The 20,334-nt window shown below is 34.6% G+C and overlaps 1 protein-coding gene across 1 annotated transcript; it reads right to left on the bottom strand.

The window, feature by feature from the left end:
- Positions 1–1,183: 1,183 nt before the first annotated feature.
- On the bottom strand, positions 1,184–2,703 carry LOC149180247 (uncharacterized). The gene is made up of 2 exons (XM_089413821.1): positions 1,882–2,703; positions 1,184–1,246 (listed from the first exon to the last, which is right to left on the bottom strand). Exons 1-2 carry the CDS (start codon positions 2,701–2,703, stop codon positions 1,184–1,186), a joined length of 885 nt encoding a protein of 294 aa, XP_089269947.1.
- Positions 2,704–20,334: the final 17,631 nt, after the last annotated feature.

Below are 20,334 nucleotides of genomic sequence, written 5' to 3'. Positions count from 1 at the left end.
ACATGAATTCAGTAGGTGTTCTATATTTTCATTTTCCATCTTACACAATTCACAACGGGCTGGTCCTTGCATCCCTCTTCTTTGTATTTGATCCCATGTCAAAATTTTACCTTTGCATGTTAACCACAGAAAGTGTGCCACTTTCGGCCACCATTTGCTCTTCCAAATTTGTTTCCACAGGTGTTGGTTTCCTTCCTGTTCCTTTTCGGCCTTTAGATCATATGCCTCCTTTACCGTGAAATTACCTTTCATTGTGTAACCCCATCTCAGGATGTCTGGTCCCTCCCTGATTGGAATCTTCCACGTTTCCATTTCCTTCATATAGTGATGTCTCTGTTCTTCTTCAATAGTTTGTCCCCACTCTTCTGGGCTTTTCCAAACTCTCCAGTTCTCCTCACTGTTGTCATTATTCCAGTAATCCTTCACGCTATTTAATCCTGCTTCTTTTGAATACTGTAGAATAGTTTTGAGGTCTTGTTTTTCATTTAATTTGTCCCATTGTTGCCATGCTTCATCCCAAAATTTTGCAGCTTTGCCATCTCTTATTTCCCAGAAGGCATGCTTTGTGATGAGATCCCTATTCTCACTAGCCAAGTTCCAGACATTGGATCCTCTCCATTTCTCTGTGTTTCTCAAGATCTCCTCCATTCTTCCTGGCATGTTGTACTTCTTGGTCCATATCCATTTCCAGAGGTCCCCTCCTCCAGTCATCCACCTCCACCATAATTTGGCTCCCATGATTTGGTTAGTGAGGTAAGGGTCCTTCAATCCTAGGCCTCCTTCCTCCTTCTTTCTAGTCATCCCTTGCCATGACATTAACGCCCATTTTTTCTGCTGTTGTGAACCTCCCCAGATAAATTTCTTCACTATTTCTACCATTTTGGAACAAGCTCCTTTCGTTGCTGCCATCCCTGATAGTTGGTACATTGGTATGGATTGCAGGACAACTTTAACTAAGACTATTCTCCCTGCTAGGTTTAGAGATATGAACGCCCAGTTGTTTATCCTGCCTTGCAGCTTCTGTATAGTGTGCTACCAATTTACCAATTTTAAGGAATTGGTTGTCAAAGGTATGCCTAGATATTTAGTTGGAAGCTCCTCTACCCTAAAGCCTATCATTATTGATATATAAGATTTGACATTTACAGTTGTGTTAAAGAAGTAGGCACAAGATTTCTCATTGTTAATTTGAGTGCTCGAGGCTTCCATAAACAGATCCATAATGTTCTTCATCCTTTTGACTTCCCTAAGCGACACATTACAGAATAGCATAATGTCGTCCACGAACTGTTGATGGGTGATTGGGATCTCATTTCCCCATGCCCTAATCCCTTTGATTTTGTTCTCCTGCACCTCTTTTTTGATGTAATGTCCTAGGCCTTCAGCTGCTATAATAAATAGGAAGGGTGATAAAGGGTCTCCCTGTCTTAACCCTCTTGAGGCATTGAAGGTGGATGTCGGGGTTCCATTTAGGAGTATTGAAAAGACCGAGTTAGATATCATTGCTGATATCCAATCTACCCATCTTCTACAAAACCCAAATGCTTCCATTAGTTTCCTTAGGTAATCCCAATTAAGTCTATCATATGCTTTGGATAGGTCCAATTTAAACATCACCCCTACCAACTTTTTGGATTTTAACGAATGTACCACTTCTTGGGATACAATCAGTCCATCTAGAATCTGTCTACCATCTACAAAGCCTGTTTGCTCAGGTGATATAATATTAGAAAGAATCGGTTTCAGTCTCTTAGCAATTATTGTAGAGATAATTTTGTAAATAACATTACACAGAGAAATCGGTCTAAAACCCTGCGGTTCATCAGACTTAGAGGATTTAGGTATGAGGGAAAGAAGGGTAGCATTTAGACCTGGACATACCTTTTGGTTCTTTATGGATTCTTCCACCACGGCTACAATGTCATTACCCATAAATTTCCAGGCTGCTTGGTAGAGTTCCACCATAAATCCATCTGGTCCCGGTGCCTTATTTTTCTTTAGCCCTTTCACCACTTCCTCGACTTCCTCTATCGTGACTGCTCTCATTATTGCAAGGTTTTGCTCTCTAGTTATTATCTTAGGGATCTCATTGCATATTCTGCTCACTGCCACCTGTCTATCCTCTTGAGGTTCCGTTAGGAGGTCTTTAAAATACCTCACCAGGGTTTCCTCCATTTCCTCATGTTGGGTTTGTCTTTCCCTATCTTCATTTTTCAAAGAGAAGATTATGTTGCTCTGTCTGTGCTGTATCATTGCTTTGTGGAAAAATCTAGTGTTCCTTTCTCCCTCTTGCAACCAGTTCACTCTTGACTTCTGTCGCCATAATATCTCTTCCTGTTTCCTTCGTTCCTCTATTTGGCTAACCAATCTGCCTTCTTCAGCTTCTAAGTCAGGGCTTCTCCCTTCTCTTATAATTTCTTGTTGGATTTCTTCCATCTTCTGAGTTAGCTGCTGTTGGTCCTTTAGTATGTTTCCAAATTCCTGTTGGTTCCATCTCTTGATGTTTTTCTTAATTTCCTTTAGTTTGCGTTGGAACGTTTTCATTCTGTTTCTGCCCCTTTGTTCGCTCTGTGTCCACCATTCCTCCACCTTGCTTATGAATTTAGGGTCCCTAAGCCAAAACGCTTCAAATCTGAAGGGTCTCTTTTTGGGGCTGGCTTTGAGTTCAATCTCCAATCTCACCGGCCAATGATCTGATCCCATCCTAGGTAGTATCATTGCCTCCATGAAAATGTCTCTGCTTACTATCTCCTCTGATATTAAAAATCTATCTAGTCTTGATGCAATTTGATGTCTGCCTCCTCTTTTATTATTCCATGTATGAATTCCATTAGTGGTTGGGAGATCCACTAATCTCTGATCATTTATGGTATCCCCAAACATCTCCATGTCTGCATCCACCCTGCGTATTCCACCTCTTTTCTCATTTAGGGATTTGATCATATTAAAATCCCCTCCTATTATCCATGGAATATTATGATACAATCCTCTCACTTTTATCATGTTATCAATGAAGTTTTTCCTTTCTCCTGGTATGTGTGGACCGTAGACTCCTGAGAGCAGAACCCACTCTTTGGATCCAAGGTTACTAAATTTACCAGATAGTATTCTTGGCATACTTGTCCAATCCTCAAATCTGACTTCCTCTGGATTTTAGAGTATTGCCAAATCTCCTGCGCTTCCAGCAACATCTTGTCCTACTACCTCAAACCTTGGTTTGAAGTTTCCCATAATCTCTTTCATCTTTATTTCACTAATCTTTGTTTCTTGTAATAACATAACATTGGGCTTATCTTTCCGCAATCGCTCTTTAAGATATTGAAGTTTCCCCTTACTATTCAGACCCCTTATATTCCAGGTCGTGATTATCATTTCAACAATTTGGTTGGTTGGTGGAATACCTCCGATAATGGCACCACTCATCCTGAGTTAACGAGCATTTCTCCTACCATTTGGATGGATTCACTCATGTCTTCTGCCTCTTTTCTTCCCTACTTTGCCTATTGCTCCCGTTTCCGGTCCTTGTCCTCCTTGTGATCCAAGATGCTCTGGTTGATTTACCACTATCGTTACTTGTTTTAGTTTGTACTGTTGAAACATTTCCTTATAGAGTTGTTTTTGGTCTTCAGGGATGAACCTCTCATCCAGGTGTCGCCACTCCTACAGTAGTCTTTTCATTACTTGTTCCTCTTCACTGTAATTTTCCTTATATATGTCTATCTCCATCGGGTTTTGCTCTATTTTCTCTTTGTTAATTTCCCCTTCTCTTTCTTCCTCTATTGTTGTCATTACCTGCTGTTTCCCTTTTTCTTTCTGCTTTGGTTCTTCTGGTTCTTCCCCATTTTCCACTAATATCTCCTCCATTTCTTCCTCTTGTAGAACTGCAAATTTATTTTGGTTTACCTTTTCCTTCTCCTTCGGAGGATTTTTGTGGATACTCGGTGGTTTTGGATTCCTTTTTTCTGTGGACCTCCTGGAAGCCTCCTTCCATTTCCTTGCTTGATTCTTCTTAATTCTTATTTCCTTGGGTGTTCTCTGGGAATTTCAGGGGGCAAGACCTAAATAGGTGGCCATATTCATGGCATATCCTGCACTTGAATGGTATATGATCATAATCCAGAGGCTATTTCCATACTTCATCATGATATTCTACTTCTATGCAATCAGGGAGAGGTTCTGTGATGTTCATGTAAACACATATTCGAGCATAATAAGTGTACCTCCCTTTTCTTGTTGTATCAACCACTTTGACAAAGGTTCCAATCGAGTTACCTATCCCTTCCAAAATTTCTGGGTCCCAAAAATCCATTGGAAGGCTGAACAACTGAACCCAGATTGGCGCTGCCAACATTTTTTCCTGATCTGGGTTATAGCACTCTTCCCAGTGTCACATGAATAAGCCAGCGTTATTAAAGAAATATGGCCCCTCCTTAAATACCTTCTCTTTGTCTGCTAGATTGGCAAAAACTACTGAGAAGAATCCTTTTGCTCCTAGTTTCAGATCTATGTGTCCTTTGGGTTGCCAACGCTGGTGGATCCATTTAATCAGTTCTTTTTCTGTTGGCCAAACTCCTATGAATTTACAGATCAGCGCGTGATCCTTCATGTACCCCCTGTACTCCTCTAGTTTGTTGTTAGGAATGACAAACCTGGGTTTTTTAACTGCTTTGGGAAGGCATTTTCCTCCCAATCCCACCTACCATCGCGCTCCCATGACCGGTGTGTTACTCCTTCTTCCTTGTGGTCCGTTAGGCCCCTGTCTGCTCGCCTCTCCTGCTGTAACATTCTTATAGGAGGGGATCTCGCCCGCCCTTCCAGACTCATCCTGCCTGCGGTAGGCCTCACCTACCTTCCTACGCCTCGAGCTCTGGTATGCTTTCGTATTGTTTTTTCAGGTTCTGCCAAGACCCCTGCCCTCTGGTGCTGTAGCAGGCTTGCCAGGGCAAACCTACTTCAAACCCTAACTCGTGACCCAACACTCCCAGCCATCGACTTCAAAACCAGTTAGCAGCCATTATAGGAATATTATTTGATCTTAATAATCATTATTAAAATATTATTATAAATTATAATATTATTATTCTTAAATCAGCCATTATATTAGTCGTTATAGGAATATTATCAGGATTAAAATATTAATTTTCATAAACTAGCCATTATATGATATTTTGATTTCTACATCGCCCTTTATTTAAGCCCGTGCCATGATCTGCATCTTCATCTAGTCCTGATAATGAACCACACTCGCTGGTTTGAAACACAATGGCAAAATTTTCTCCTATGTAATTTATATTGAAAAGATACTTCTAAAAAATTATTATTATTATAATAAAAAATAATTATTAATTTATATTAATAATTAATTATAATGTAAATAAAATATTATTACAACCATTTTAAAATAATTAGTGTTATTACTAATTATATATTATATATCATTCCTATTAATATCTTTATTATTATTATTAATTAATATTACTATTATTATTAATTGATATTCTTATTTTTATCGTTCATTTAATTTAATATCATTATTAATTAATAAATATTAATACTAACTAATTAATTAAGTAACCATAATTATTTATTATTATTATTTATTAAAAATATAAATATTTTTTATAATTTATAATATTTGTGGTTAATAATAACCACATTAATTTAATAATAATTAATTAATTAACTATTATTATATAATAATAACAATTAATTAACTAATAATAATTATTATTATTTAATTCATTTTTAATTAATAATATTTAATCAATCAATTAATTATTTTTATTATTTATTAAAAAATATAAAATATTGTGTTTTTTTTAAATGATTGTTATGAGATATTTATATTAGACCCAAGGATTAATATTATAAACCCTATGAATAATATTATACCTTAGGAATATTAATCCATAAATTAATAAACCCAAGGGATTGATATTTTAAACCCATGGGAATAATAAACCCAAGGGATTAATACTAAATACCGAAGGGATTATAAACAGAAGAGAAAATTTTTATACCCAAGGGAAGAATATTACACACAAAGAAATAATATTATAAACCCAAGGTATATAAACCCCAACATAAATATTGTAAACCCTAGAATTATCATGGTTGACCATGGTTAATTTTTATATTGAGACAATCGTTGTCATAATGTGACGTTTCACAATGATTTACCATGACAGATTTTCATATGTAGTCAATCTTTGTCATAATGCAACGTTGGACGATGGTTGATTTTCATATTGAGAAAATCTTTGTCACAATGTGTTGAGATTGCAACAAGATGATGGAGCTTAGTGAAAAGAGTCGCCTTCACTAAGTGGGCCCGCAGGCTATTTTTGGCGCAAGTCTATTTTTAGACTATGTCTATTTTTAGACATATGGATCATGTCTATGGATTGCAGGTTGCTGTTTATGGATGATTGATCAAGTTGGGAAAAAATAGATGGACTTCTATTTTTGATGAAAGTGTGAGTGATCACAGTGTGAGTGATCAAAGTCTATTTTTAGACTGGCTGTCAAAAATAGAAAAGTCAAATATTATTATCTCACAATAATATTTGGACTATAAACTTAATCTTATTCTCTTGGAGCACTTCAGTTTGAGCTACAGAGGTGGCACATGCAGCTGTCAGAAGGAAATACGCTTTTCTTATGAGTCAGTTGAGTTTTTGCATGCATGACTTCAGTTAGAACTCAATCAGTTGAGTTTGGTGGAGTTGATTGTGGAGTTGATGGAGTTGTGTTCAGTTTAGCTTTGTTAAACTGGTTGTATTTAGTCTAACTGGCAAATAGACTAGAGATGAGTTGGGTGAATTAGTTATTAATTAATTCACAAGTTATTAACTCATAATACAACTAATGAATACATTAGTTAACTCAGTTGCATGTCAGTGCATGTTCAGTTCAACAGGGACAGGTGGTAGAGAATCAGATTGCTATCAGTTGTGACTATAGTTGTGCACCAGATCTTTCACAATCAAGGGATTGAGTATGCCAATGAGTTTGCTCACGTATTTTCCCACATTATATCTTGTGCTCACGTCCAACAAAGAGTGAGTGACTATTTTGCAGGTGAAAAACGAGTTTGGTGAGCCATTCTCATCAGTTCTTGAGCAGGTATTGAGTAGTGGAGGTAGGCAAGCAGTGGAAGAGATTTGGAGATCAGATCTGAGCTGTATTGTGTGTAACAGAGGTGGAGATACTTGTGAGAAGTATTACGCTGTGTAATGTTACATGACTCAATCATTAATATACAGATAGTTGGGGTTTTTAGCGAGATTCTTTCCCCGGGATACATACTGTGTTAATGTGTCAATGCTCTTGATGTTTTATTGTTATTGATGATGCTATATTGATGATCAACATAGAGGAGCTTATGTATTGTGTATGTTTTCCGCAATAGTACATGATCAGGATAATCTCCATTGAATATGTGTTAAATTATTCAAAATTTCTACATGGTATCAGAGCAAGCTAGATAATTGTAGAAAAAGTTTCTACATGGTATCGGCGCTGTTGATCATCAGATCTACTATTCAGGAAGTGTTTACATTCTATTTCTTCAGCCAGAGTCTGTAATCGGGCCAGGTAGCCTCTGGATTCATCCTTCTTTTGGAAGGTGAGATATCTGGTGAATGCCCATACAGTCAATCTCTATACGAGAAATATTGTGTTCTCACGAATTCTAGATCGGAGGCGGTTGAGTTTGGAGCTGGTGGAAATCAAATTTGCAGCAGTATTGTTGAAATGTCTTTCAACGGATTGCAAATGTTATTCCAAAGCAAGAGCGACCTGGCACTCAAGGATAAACTCAGTAACAATAAAGGTGAGAATGGATCTTCATCAAAGGTATCTGATGAAGAGAATTGCGCTTTGGCTGCCAAAGCAAAGAAGGGGAAGAACAAGAAATCTTCTCATTCCGGTGCGAAAGGAAAGAAGCAGGATATGTCCAAGGTGAAGTGTTTTCACTGTCACCAGCACGGACACTATGCCACAGATTGTCCGCAGAAGAAGAAGAACAAGCAAGCTGCTGGATCTGCAGGGGGAGAGGCCTTAGCTTCTCAGTTTGAGCTTGATTTTTCATTGATCGCATGCTTGGTTTCAAGTGTGATGGGATCAGTGTGGTTCTTGGACAGTGGTGCGTCTTTTCACATGACGGGAGATAGATATTTGTTCTCTGATTTGGAGGACAAAGATCTTGGAGTGCACATCGAGATGGGCGATGATGGTAGATACAGTGCGACCGGTATCGGTACCATTTCCTTTGAGAGGGAGTCTGGTAAACCCTTTGTATTGAAGGAAGTCATGCATGTTCCAGGATTGAAGAAGAATCTCATCTCAGTGGCGATGTTAGAAGACAAGGGGTATGATGTTGTTTTCAGCGAGGGAAAGGCTTTCCTGCGCAGCAAGACAACTGGTGAGACCCGGAAGATAGGGGTTCGAGTGAGGAACCTTTATCAGTTGCATGTAGATGGATGCGCAGCAATGGCGGACAAGGCAGAAGGATTGGTGAGCCGGGATGATGGCGAGTTGTGGCACAGGAGATTGGGTCACCTTCACCATGGAGCCTTGAAGATACTGCAGCAGATCACTACAGGGCTTCCTAAAGGCACACTTGCGCAGTCAGATCAGTGCAAGGGGTGTACTTTGGGGAAGTTTGTGAAAGCCACCTTTCATAAGAAGGATAGTCACACCACGACGATCCTTGAGAGAATTCACACAGACGTGTGTGGACCTTTCTCAGTTGCTTCGACAGCAAAACACAAGTATTATGTGATTTTTGTTGATGATTTCTCTCGTAAGTGCTGGATCTTCTTCATGCAGAAGAAGAGCGAGACATATTCAAAGTTCTGTGAATTCAAAGCACTGGTCGAGAAGGAGTCGGGGAAGAAGGTGAAGGCTCTTAGGAGCAATAATGGTGGTGAATACATCTCGGATGAGTTCAAGGATTTCTGCAAGACAGAAGGGATTCGTAGAGAGCTCATAGCTCCCCATAACCCACAGCAGAACGGGGTAGCTGAGCGGAAGAATAGAACGATTGTGGGTGCTGCACAGGCAATGTTGCATGATCAGGGCCTACCCCTTCACTTGTGGGCGGAAGCATGCAATACAACAGTTTATGTGCAGAACCGTTGTCCTCATAGGATACTTGGCATGAGTACACCTGAGGAGACTTATTCTGGTAAGAAGCCTGATCTTTCTCATTTGAGGATTTTTGGTGCTAACGTTTACATGCATGTGACGAAGGATGCCAGGAAGAAGTTGGAGCCGACCGCAGAGGTTGGGATATTTGTGGGGTACACTGATACGCCCCACAACTATCGTGTGTATTTGCCAGAAAGTGGTAAAACTGTTGTGCGACGGGATATAAAATTTCAGGAGGAGAAAGCCATGAAGTGTTCGCTTGAGAGGGAGCTACACTTGCATGCAGATGAGGAGCTATTAGTTCCTAAGGATGAGCTTCAGGATGTGGATCAGCCACAGGACGAGGTTCATGGAGTGGAAGAGACCACTCATGCAGCGCCAACCATCAGAGGGCGAAAGCGCTTGACAGAAGCTGAGTGACTGGCTCAAGATGCAGAGAAAGTTGTAGGACCACCTACAGCCCAACGCAGGCAGAGACAGTCACTTGATCGGTACACTGGATACATGGCTCTTATGAGCAAGTGTGTTGTGACTGAGCCATCCTCTTTCGAGGAAGCTGTGGAGGATCCCGCATGGGTAGACGCCATGGTGGAAGAGTATGATTCTATTGTCAGAAACAATGCATGGGAGATTGTTCCTAGACCGGAAGGGAAATCAGTGGTGGGTTCGAGATGGATCTACAAAGTTAAGCAGGCAGCTGACGGGAGTGTGGAGAAGTACAAGGCAAGATTTGTTGCCCGAGGCTTTTCACAGATTGAGGGGATCGATTATGAGGAGACCTTTGCACCTGTCGCAAGGTATTCTTCCATACGGACGATTCTTGCTCTCTCAGCGCAGATGGGATGGCACATTCATCAGATGGATGTGAAGACTGCGTTCCTCAACGGAGTCATTGAGGAGGAGGTGTACATTGAGCAACCCGAAGGCTTTGAAGTCTTCAGCAGCGAGTCGCATGTGTGCAGGCTCAAGAGAGCGTTGTATGGGTTGAAGCAAGCACCACGTGCTTGGTACACACGGATAAACAGCTATTTCACAGGACTTGGATTCTCCAAGAGCGAGGCGGATCCGAACCTATACCAGATTGTGGTGGAGGGTAAGTTGCTTATCATTGTACTGTATGTTGATGATTTGATTCTAACGGGTGATGAGCTGTTGATACTGTCATGCAAGAAGGATCTTGCTACAGAGTTTGAGATGAAGGATTTGGGCCTCCTTCACTATTTCCTAGGATTGGAAATATGGCAGCGCAGTGGTGGACTGTTTGTTTCTCAGGGCAAGTATGCTCGGGAGATATTGGAGAAGTTCAACATGCATGGCTGCAAGCCTATTGATACTCCTCTTCCTGGAGGTTGGAGGAAGGAGGATGCCACTTCGGGAGAAGAAGTGGATGCCACTGTTTATCGACAGTTGGTGGGGTCGCTGATGTATTTGGTCAATACACGACCTGATATATGCTATGCAGTTAACCAGCTTTCACAAGCTATGGTTAAGCCTACCAAGCTCTTCTGGAAGGCGGGCAAGCATGTATTGCGCTACTTGAGAGGCACATCGGGATATGGTTTGTGGTACAGACAGGAGGATGAGGTGAAGCTATGTGGCTTCACGGATGCAGATTGGGCAGGGAGCCCAACAGACAGAAAGAGCACATCAGGAGGGGTCTTCAGTATTGGATCGACAGCAGTTTCTTGGTACAACAGGAAACAGAGATCCGTGGCACTCAGTTCAGTGGAGGCCGAGTATATGGTAGCAAGTTTGGCTGCATGCGAGGCTATATGGATGAGGAAGATCCTAGTTGGTTTGTTCGGTTCTCATTTGGATCCTATTGTGATTTACTGTGATAACCAGAGTTGCATTAAACTCTCGGCTGATCCTATATTTCATGATAGATCTAAACATATTGACATCAGGTACCATCATATCAGAGATTGTGTGCAGCAGAGGATCATGTTACTTTCGTACATTCCAACAGAGGATCAGGATGCTGATATTCTGACGAAGGCTCTCACCAGGAGCAAATTCGAGTACCACCGAGGCAGGATAGGGGTTGTTGATAATCCATATCTTGTCGAGAGGGAGTGTTGAGATTGCAACAAGATGATGGAGCTTAGTGAAAAGAGTCGCCTTCACTAAGTGGGCCCGCAGGCTATTTTTGGCGCAAGTCTATTTTTAGACTATGTCTATTTTTAGACATATGGATCATGTCTATGGATTGCAGGTTGCTATTTATGGATGATTGATCAAGTTGGGAAAAAATAGATGGACTTCTATTTTTGATGAAAGTGTGAGTGATCACAGTGTGAGTGATCAAAGTCTATTTTTAGACTGGCTGTCAAAAATAGAAAAGTCAAATATTATTATCTCACAATAATATTTGGACTATAAACTTAATCTTATTCTCTTGGAGCACTTCAGTTTGAGCTACAGAGGTGGCACATGCAGCTGTCAGAAGGAAATACGCTTTTCTTATGAGTCAGTTGAGTTGTTGCATGCATGACTTCAGTTAGAACTCAATCAGTTGAGTTTGGTGGAGTTGATTGTGGAGTTGATGGAGTTGTGTTCAGTTTAGCTTTGTTAAACTGGTTGTATTTAGTCTAACTGGCAAATAGACTAGAGATGAGTTGGGTGAATTAGTTATTAATTAATTCACAAGTTATTAACTCATAATACAACTAATGAATACATCAGTTAACTCAGTTTCATGTCAGTGCATGTTCAGTTCAACAGGGACAGGTGGTAGAGAATCAGATTGCTATCAGTTGTGACTATAGTTGTGCACCAGATCTTGCACAATCAAGGGATTGAGTATGCCAATGAGTTTGCTCACGTATTTGCCCACATTATAGCTTGTGCTCATGTCCAACAAAGAGTGAGTGACTATTTTGCAGGTGAAAAACGAGTTTGGTGAGCCATTCTCATCAGTTCTTGAGCAGGTATTGAGCAGTGGAGGCAGGCAAGCAGTGGAAGAGATTTGGAGATCAGATCTGAGCTGTATTGTGTGTAACAGAGGTGGAGATACTTGTGAGAAGTATTATGCTGTGTAATGTTACATGACTCAATCATTAATATACAGATAGTTGGGGTTTTTAGCGAGATGCTTTCCCCGGGATACATACTGTGTTAATGTGTGAATGCTCTTGATGTTTTATTGTTATTGATGCTGCTTTATTGATGATCAACGTAGAGGAGCTTATGTATTGTGTATGTTTTCCGCAATAGTACATGATCAGGATAATCTCCATTGAATATGTGTTAAATTATTCAAAATTTCTACACAATGTGACGTTGGACCATGGTTTACCATGATTATAAGCCAAGGGGATTTATATTAGACCCAAGACTTAGTATTATAAATTCTATGAATATTATTAAACCATAGGAATAAGAACCCTTAGATTAATAAACCCAAGGGATTGGTATTATAAACCAAAGGGGATAATAAACCAAAGAGATTAATACTAAAAACCTAAGGGATTATAAATCCAAGGGAATACTATTAAACTAGGGATACATATTATAAACCCTAAAACCCCAACATTTTATAAAACTATGGGAATAATATTAAATCCAAGGGATTAATATTATAAACCTAAGGTATATAAACTCTAAAATAAATATTATAAACCCTAAAATAAACATGGCTTACTATGGTTGACTATACAGTCCCTTGGGGTTTAAAACCCCAAGGGACTATGAACCTAAGGCAATAATATTATACCCAATGGATGAATATTATAAACCCAATTTCTAAATACCCAAAGATAAATATATTGTAAACCCTAGAATTATAATGGTTGAACATGGTTGACCATGGTTGATTTTCATATTGAGACAATCTTTCTCACAATGCAACGTTGCACCATGATTGATTTTCATATGCAGTCAATATTTGTCATAATTCAACATATTAATCCATTTGGTATTATAAACCTAATGTATATAAACCCTAAAATAAACATTTGTTAGACCCAATGATTAATATTATAAACCTTATGAATAATATTAAACCCTAGGAATAATAACCCTTACATTAATAAACCCAAGGGATTGATATTACAAACCAAAGGGATTAATACTAAAAACCCAAAGGATTATAAACCCAAGGGATTAGTAATATTATAAACTCAAGGGAATATAAACCTAAGGCATTGATATTAAACCCAATATTAGAAACCTAATATTAAACACAATATTATAAACCTAATATTAGAAACCCTAATATTATAAACTCTGATATTAAACCTCAATTTTGTAATGTCATATTGCGATATTGAATAAATTTCAATGTAATGTAACATTGCGACAATCATTATCAGATTAATTGTTGCATTAAGACAATGCTTATCGCAATGCAATGTTTGACACATTTATGTACCATTCCAACATCACGATATTATAAAACTAAGAGATTAATAAACTTAATGTATTAATATTATAAACCTATGGTATTAATAAAACTAAGTGATTATTAATATTATATAACAAACGACTCAATATTATAAACTTGAGGGATTAATATCATAAACCTAAGAGATTAATAATAAATACTAGAATTAATATTATAAACAATAGGATTAATATTAAACCCTGGGAATATACAACCTAAGATTAATATTATAAACCCAAGGGATTATAAACCTAATATTAATATTATAAACCCAATGGATTATAAACCTAAGGCGCTAATATTAAACCCCTTATAAACCCAATATTAAAACGTAAAATTATAAACCCAATATTAAAAACTCTAATATTTTAAACCCTCGCATTAAACCCCAATTTTGTAATGTCACATTGCGACATTGAACAAAATGTAATGTAAGATTTCGACAATCATTATTAGATTGATTGCCACATTGAGATAAGGTCTGTCACAATACAATGTTGGAAAAATTTCTATACCATCTCAACATCACGATATTATAAACCCAATAGATTAACAAACCCAAGGGACTAATATTATAAACCTAATGGATTAACAAGGGATTATTAATATTAAAAAATCAAGCGATTAATCAACCGATGGTAATAATATTATAAACATAAGGGATTAATATTATAAATCCAAGGGATTAATAAACATAAGGAACAAATATTATAAACCCATAGTTGATGATGATGGTTGATTGTAGATGATGAAGGTTAACCATAGTTGATCATACTTGATGATGATTGACCATAATTGACCCTTGTTGAACATGGTTGATCATGACTAGCCATGGTTGACCATGATTGATCATTGTTAACCATAGGCCTATTAGAGTATATCAACTACATTGGTAAATGTGGTTAACCTATCAAATCTATTGTTGTTAACCGTCATTAAACTAATATAAAACCTAATATTAAAATCTAATATTTAAACCTCAAACCTGTTATTATTATAAAACATAATATTAAAACTTAAAAAAATATATTATAAATATTAAACCTAAACTTAATATTATAAACCTAATTAATAAATATAACATCTAAAACTTAGAAAGATATATTATAGTTATTAAAAATTAGTAAACATAAGATTAAAATTTAGAAAAGTATAACATCTAAAACTTTGAAAGATATATTATAGTTATTAAAAATTAGTAAACATAAGATTAAAATTCAGAAAAATATATTATAATTATTAAACCTAAATTTAATATTATAAACCTATTTAGCAAACATAATATCTAAACCTAAAATATATTATTATTATAAAACATAATATTAAAAAATATAAAAATTTGGCATAGAACTTTAAAAAAATCATATTATATTATATTATCTTATATTTTACTTATAAACTTAAACTTAAAAATAATATAATAATTAATTTTTTTATTAAACTTGAAAACATTATGTTATATATAAATGTAGCATTATACACCTAATATATATAGCATTATAAACCTAAAATAAATATATAGATATATATATATAGCATTATCAACCTCTTTTATATATATATATAAACTTAAAAACATATTATATTTATTAAACTTAAACCTAATATTAAAACTAAAACTAAAAAAATTGGTACATTACATTAAAAAAAAATTGGTACATTACATTGAGTTCAGGCTTACTGCATTTTAGCACATCACATTTTCTTTTCTTTTGAGATTTAATATAATTTAACACATTCTATTTAGTTTTTACTTATTAGGATTTGGCATATTACATTTGAACTTTAAGGTTTAATATAGTTATATTTCTTTTTTACATTTAGTTTACAGAGATTTGTTACATTTTAGTGTATGTTTTGTTACAATTACATTTAGTTTTAATTTACATTGTTTCTTACATCTAGGTTGGTATTTACATTATTTATTACATCTAGGTTGGTATTGCTTATTAGATTTTAGTTTACAGTTGTGCATATATTGTTTTACATCAATTTGTGTTTTAATATAGGGTCTGATTTTAAGTTTGTGCTCTATATTCCAAATTTACATTAATGTTCATCCTTCATCACACACACAAAAAAGAGACATTATATACCCCAATAAAGAGACATTATATATAATAATTTCAAAATAATGAATGTAATAATTACAGTCAAATTTATAGTATATTGACTTATCAGAAGAAGGCAATTAGGATGGACATAAGAAAGGGATCCATTTTCTCGAAGAATAAAGTAACAAACCTGAATTATATCGCTAGATACGCATAAGGGAAGGTATTGATATCAACTTGAAATTTAATGTGATAATTATAATATTCTGTAAAACATTTTCTATCTCAGAATTTAGGAAAATGTGTATACTTTCATGGTTTTCTAAATTTATTTTTAAATGTACATAATTTAATATATATAGACCAACATATATGTGAAAATATTTATATTTTATAATATATATACCAAGATATATGTGAAAAGACTGTTTGAGTTGAAAATGTGAGTGCCAGAAAAATAAAAAGTGAAACTACTCTCGTTAGCATTGTTTTATATTTTAAAATTCCTTTTTACATTGATTTATGATTTTATGATGGAGAAGTGGTTTCTTGAGAGAGGAGGTACTTCTCATTGGTTGTGCCCGAAGAGAGGTTTGGTTTTTGTTTTCACAATGACGGATAAAATCAACACATTGGCTAACAAGGTATTACCACGAAACAAAATATAGGTACAATAGCCTTATTAACGATGTTAACTCAGAAAATTAGGCTTTAGGAAAATTGAAGTGACACGACATAAAAACACATTCATTAAGGTGATAGAAAGCGAAACAAAATATAGGTACAATAGCCTTATTAACGATGTTAACTCAGAAAATTAGGCTTTCAAGTTATATGGAAAATTGAAGTGACACGACATAAAAAAACATTCATTAAGGTGATAGAAAGCTCACTGAATGTGTTAAAGAAATAAAAATGTATTGAAAAATTACACTGGTAGGTTGGTGATCTTATCACACCCACACATTTTTATCACGTAATGATCGATCAATTATGCTATAATTTAGTTTTTAAGTTATGATGAAGATAGTTAACATGGAATAATGCTGCCATTTTTAATGTTTAACTTTCAAGGAGGATTTATGCTATGATATCATCTGAATGCGCCAACATAGAGTTAAATTTTACAATTGGCTAATTAATTATATGGTGGATACAATTGCCTCTCTTGAGCACAAGTTTATGTTATTCAACACCTAATTCGCGATTTGTCTCTTTAATGCCTGGTTTGTAGTATTATTTGTATGGTACATTGTGTGATAAATGTGTTTCCAAGTTTGAAATATAGTTAGTATTCCAACAGGGATAGTACAATAATTTTTTTATTTTATTTTATTTTATTCAGAAAATGTTGGGCTATATTCAACTCTGCATAAATACTAAACTAATTATTTAAGTAACATTAGTTTGGTAATATAACTTAGAAAGCCAAATTTACATGGGTATTACTAGGCCACAAATATTCAAGAGCATTGGATGTGAGATTAGTTAACCTAGTGCGCTAATAAAACTAAGCAAAAAAAATAATTGGGTTATTGTGTGATTTTGTTGTGGACATAGGGCTTAAGAGCACAAGATTATGTGCATCCCTTTCGAAGCACTCGACACTCATTACATCTTATAATTTGATCTGATAAAAGCTACCAAACAGAAATAAAAACTATGTGATAGGAATCTATCACAAATAAACTATAAAATATGAAATTCCAAAGTGAAAATATACCGAAATCCAACACTTATATGAGTATGTGGTAGTATTGGGTTTGTGAAGTCACTGGTCATTGTATGCTTGCAAACGAAGACACTAGGATGTACAAATTCATGAACTTAGGTCTCAATCCCCCAATCCCAACCTCCCTGCTTCACTGCTCAAACCGTGGGCATAATGTATCCCAAGCTAACTATAAACCCTGCCCATAAATTCTAAAGTTACCTTGGTGAGAAACCTTAATGTTCTCCACCAAAATCATCTAGCCAAAAGGTACATTTACTAAATAAATAATGAACATACATTAGAATGGTCGCTTTTATCCAGCATCTCTCATCCCTTCATATTCCAAAATCTAAAAACAAATAAACCTATCAAGACCAATAGAAGTTACAATGTAAAAATTAATATTCTTGTAAAATTGATAGCTTATAAATATTGAATGGAACCATGACATGTTGCATTCTAAATTGACAAGCATTATCAAGCTTTAGTTTAAAAAAAATTCAATGCACCATGACACATTGCGACGCGTTACAAAAACTCAAATCACCATGACACATCGCAACAAAACGTCTAGCTTCAGGTTTGATCTCCATGCTAGAATAAGACGTTTCATCTATATTTCTGTTAAAATAATTATTTGATCTACATGGTAGAGTAAAATGTTTCGTCTATCCTTCCATTGAGTTGTATTCTTCCACTCCTTATTAATTTTGACGACTAGGAATTAATAAATGACATGGTAAATTTTTAATCGCGCTTTGTAAATTTTTAATTTAAGTATGGTTTAATCACATGATTTAGATATGCAAGGAAACTAATGGTGTGAATATGATCCATTGATATAGTGGCAACGGTGAGAATATACCAACATCTTTCAATTTAGACCATCAGATCAAAATAATTAATCAGCAAAATCATTAAAGTGGCCAATTCCAATAGGGGGATGCCTGTCAGCGTAACTATCACATCAACATTTACTAATGTGGTTGATATATGCGGATAGGAATATTTGAAATACATCTACAATCACATTTACCAATGTGGTTGATATACGCCGATAAGCCTATATCCACCACCCAACACATTAATCACTCTTGGGAATATTTTGATAAAGGATAACTATTTTTCATTATTAACAACTATATAAATAATAATAGCCATATTATTTTTTAATTATATAATCACATTTAATTTATTAACATTATTTTATATATTACTACAATAATTACATAAAATATTGCTAATATATTGATAGATATATTTAAAACTATAATCTAATTCACATATAACATAATAATAACATTTATTTATTACTAATAATATGCATTTATCTCTCACCATTATATTATTGTCAATAATTATTATATATTTATTTGGAGTATATTAATAATATAAAATATATATTAAACTAAAATATAATAATAATAATATTTAAATGCTAGATCTTATTAATCCTTTGCGTTTTAAATATTGATCTCATGATATTAATAACCCCTAGGAATTAATATTTTAAACCTAATGAATTATTAAGCCGAAGGGATTAATTATAAACCCAAGGAATTATTGATATTATAAACCAAAGCGACTAATCAAACCAATGGTTTAATATTATAAACCCAATGAATTAGTAAACCCAAGGAATAATATTATAAACCTAAAGGATCAACAAACCCAAGGAATGAATATTAAAAACACATGAGATTAATAAACCCTAACAATTAACATTTCAAACCCAAGGGGTTAATAAACCCATGAGATTATTAATATTATAAACCAAAAAATTAGTAAACCCAAGGGACAAATATTATAAACCTAAGGGATCAACAAACCCAAGAGATAAATATTATAAACCAAAGCGATAATAAAACCAAAGGTTTAATATTATAAACCAAGGGATTAATAAACCCATGGGATTAGTAATATTATAAACCCAACGAATTAGTAAACCCAAGGGATAAATATTATAAACCTAAGGGATCAACAAACCCAAGGGATAAATATTAAAATGCCAAAGAATTAATAAACCGTAGGAATTAATATTTTAAACTCAAAGGATTAATAAACCCAAGGGATTAAATTATAACCCAAGCGACTAATAAACCCAAAGAATTAGTAAACCAAAGGAATAAATATTATAAACCTAAGCTATCAACAAACCCAAACGATCAATATTAAAAATACAAGGGATTTATAAACCCAAGGCATTAATATTTTAAAGCTAAGGGATTAATAAACCCATGGGATTAGTAATATTATAAACCCAACGAATTAGTAAACACAAGGGATAAATATTATAAACCTAAGGGATCAACAAACCCAAGGGATAAATATTAAAATGCCAAAGAATTAATAAACCGTAGGAATTAATATTTTAAACTCAAAGGATTAATAAACCCAAGGGATTAAATTATAACCCAAGCGACTAATAAACCCAAAGAATTAGTAAACCAAAGGAATAAATATTATAAACCTAAGCTATCAACAAACCCAAACGATCAATATTAAAAATACAAGGGATTTATAAACCCAAGGCATTAATATTTTAAAGCTAAGGGATTGATAAACCCACAGATTGTTGATATTATATTATAAACCTTAGGAATTAATAAACTCTAGAGATTGTTAATATTATAAACCCAACCATAACATTAATAATATAAGTCTAATATTAATTATAAAAATAATATTCATATCGATAAATATATAATAATAAAACTAAAAATGATATTAAAAAATAAATATTACAATAAAAATATTATTATTATACTAATAATAATTATTAATATTTTTATTATAATATTAATTATTAATGTATATTAATAATTAATTATAATGTAAATAAGTAATTATAATAATAAATTTAAAATAATTAGTTTTATTGCCAATCATTATTGCTAATTAAATTTAATATCATTCTTCATTACTAAATATTAATACTAATTAATTATAATTTATTAAAAAAATATAAATATTTATTTATTTATTTATTTCTATTATTTATGGTTAATAATAACAATAATAATTGTATT

The sequence above is a fragment of the Pinus tabuliformis genome, chromosome 3_2 (assembly GCF_031772625.1).
Source record: "Pinus tabuliformis cultivar Carrire ecotype Pingquan chromosome 3_2, CPIR1, whole genome shotgun sequence".
Lineage (NCBI taxonomy): Eukaryota > Viridiplantae > Streptophyta > Pinopsida > Pinales > Pinaceae > Pinus > Pinus tabuliformis.
This window is presented reverse-complemented; position numbering and strand designations above follow the sequence as displayed.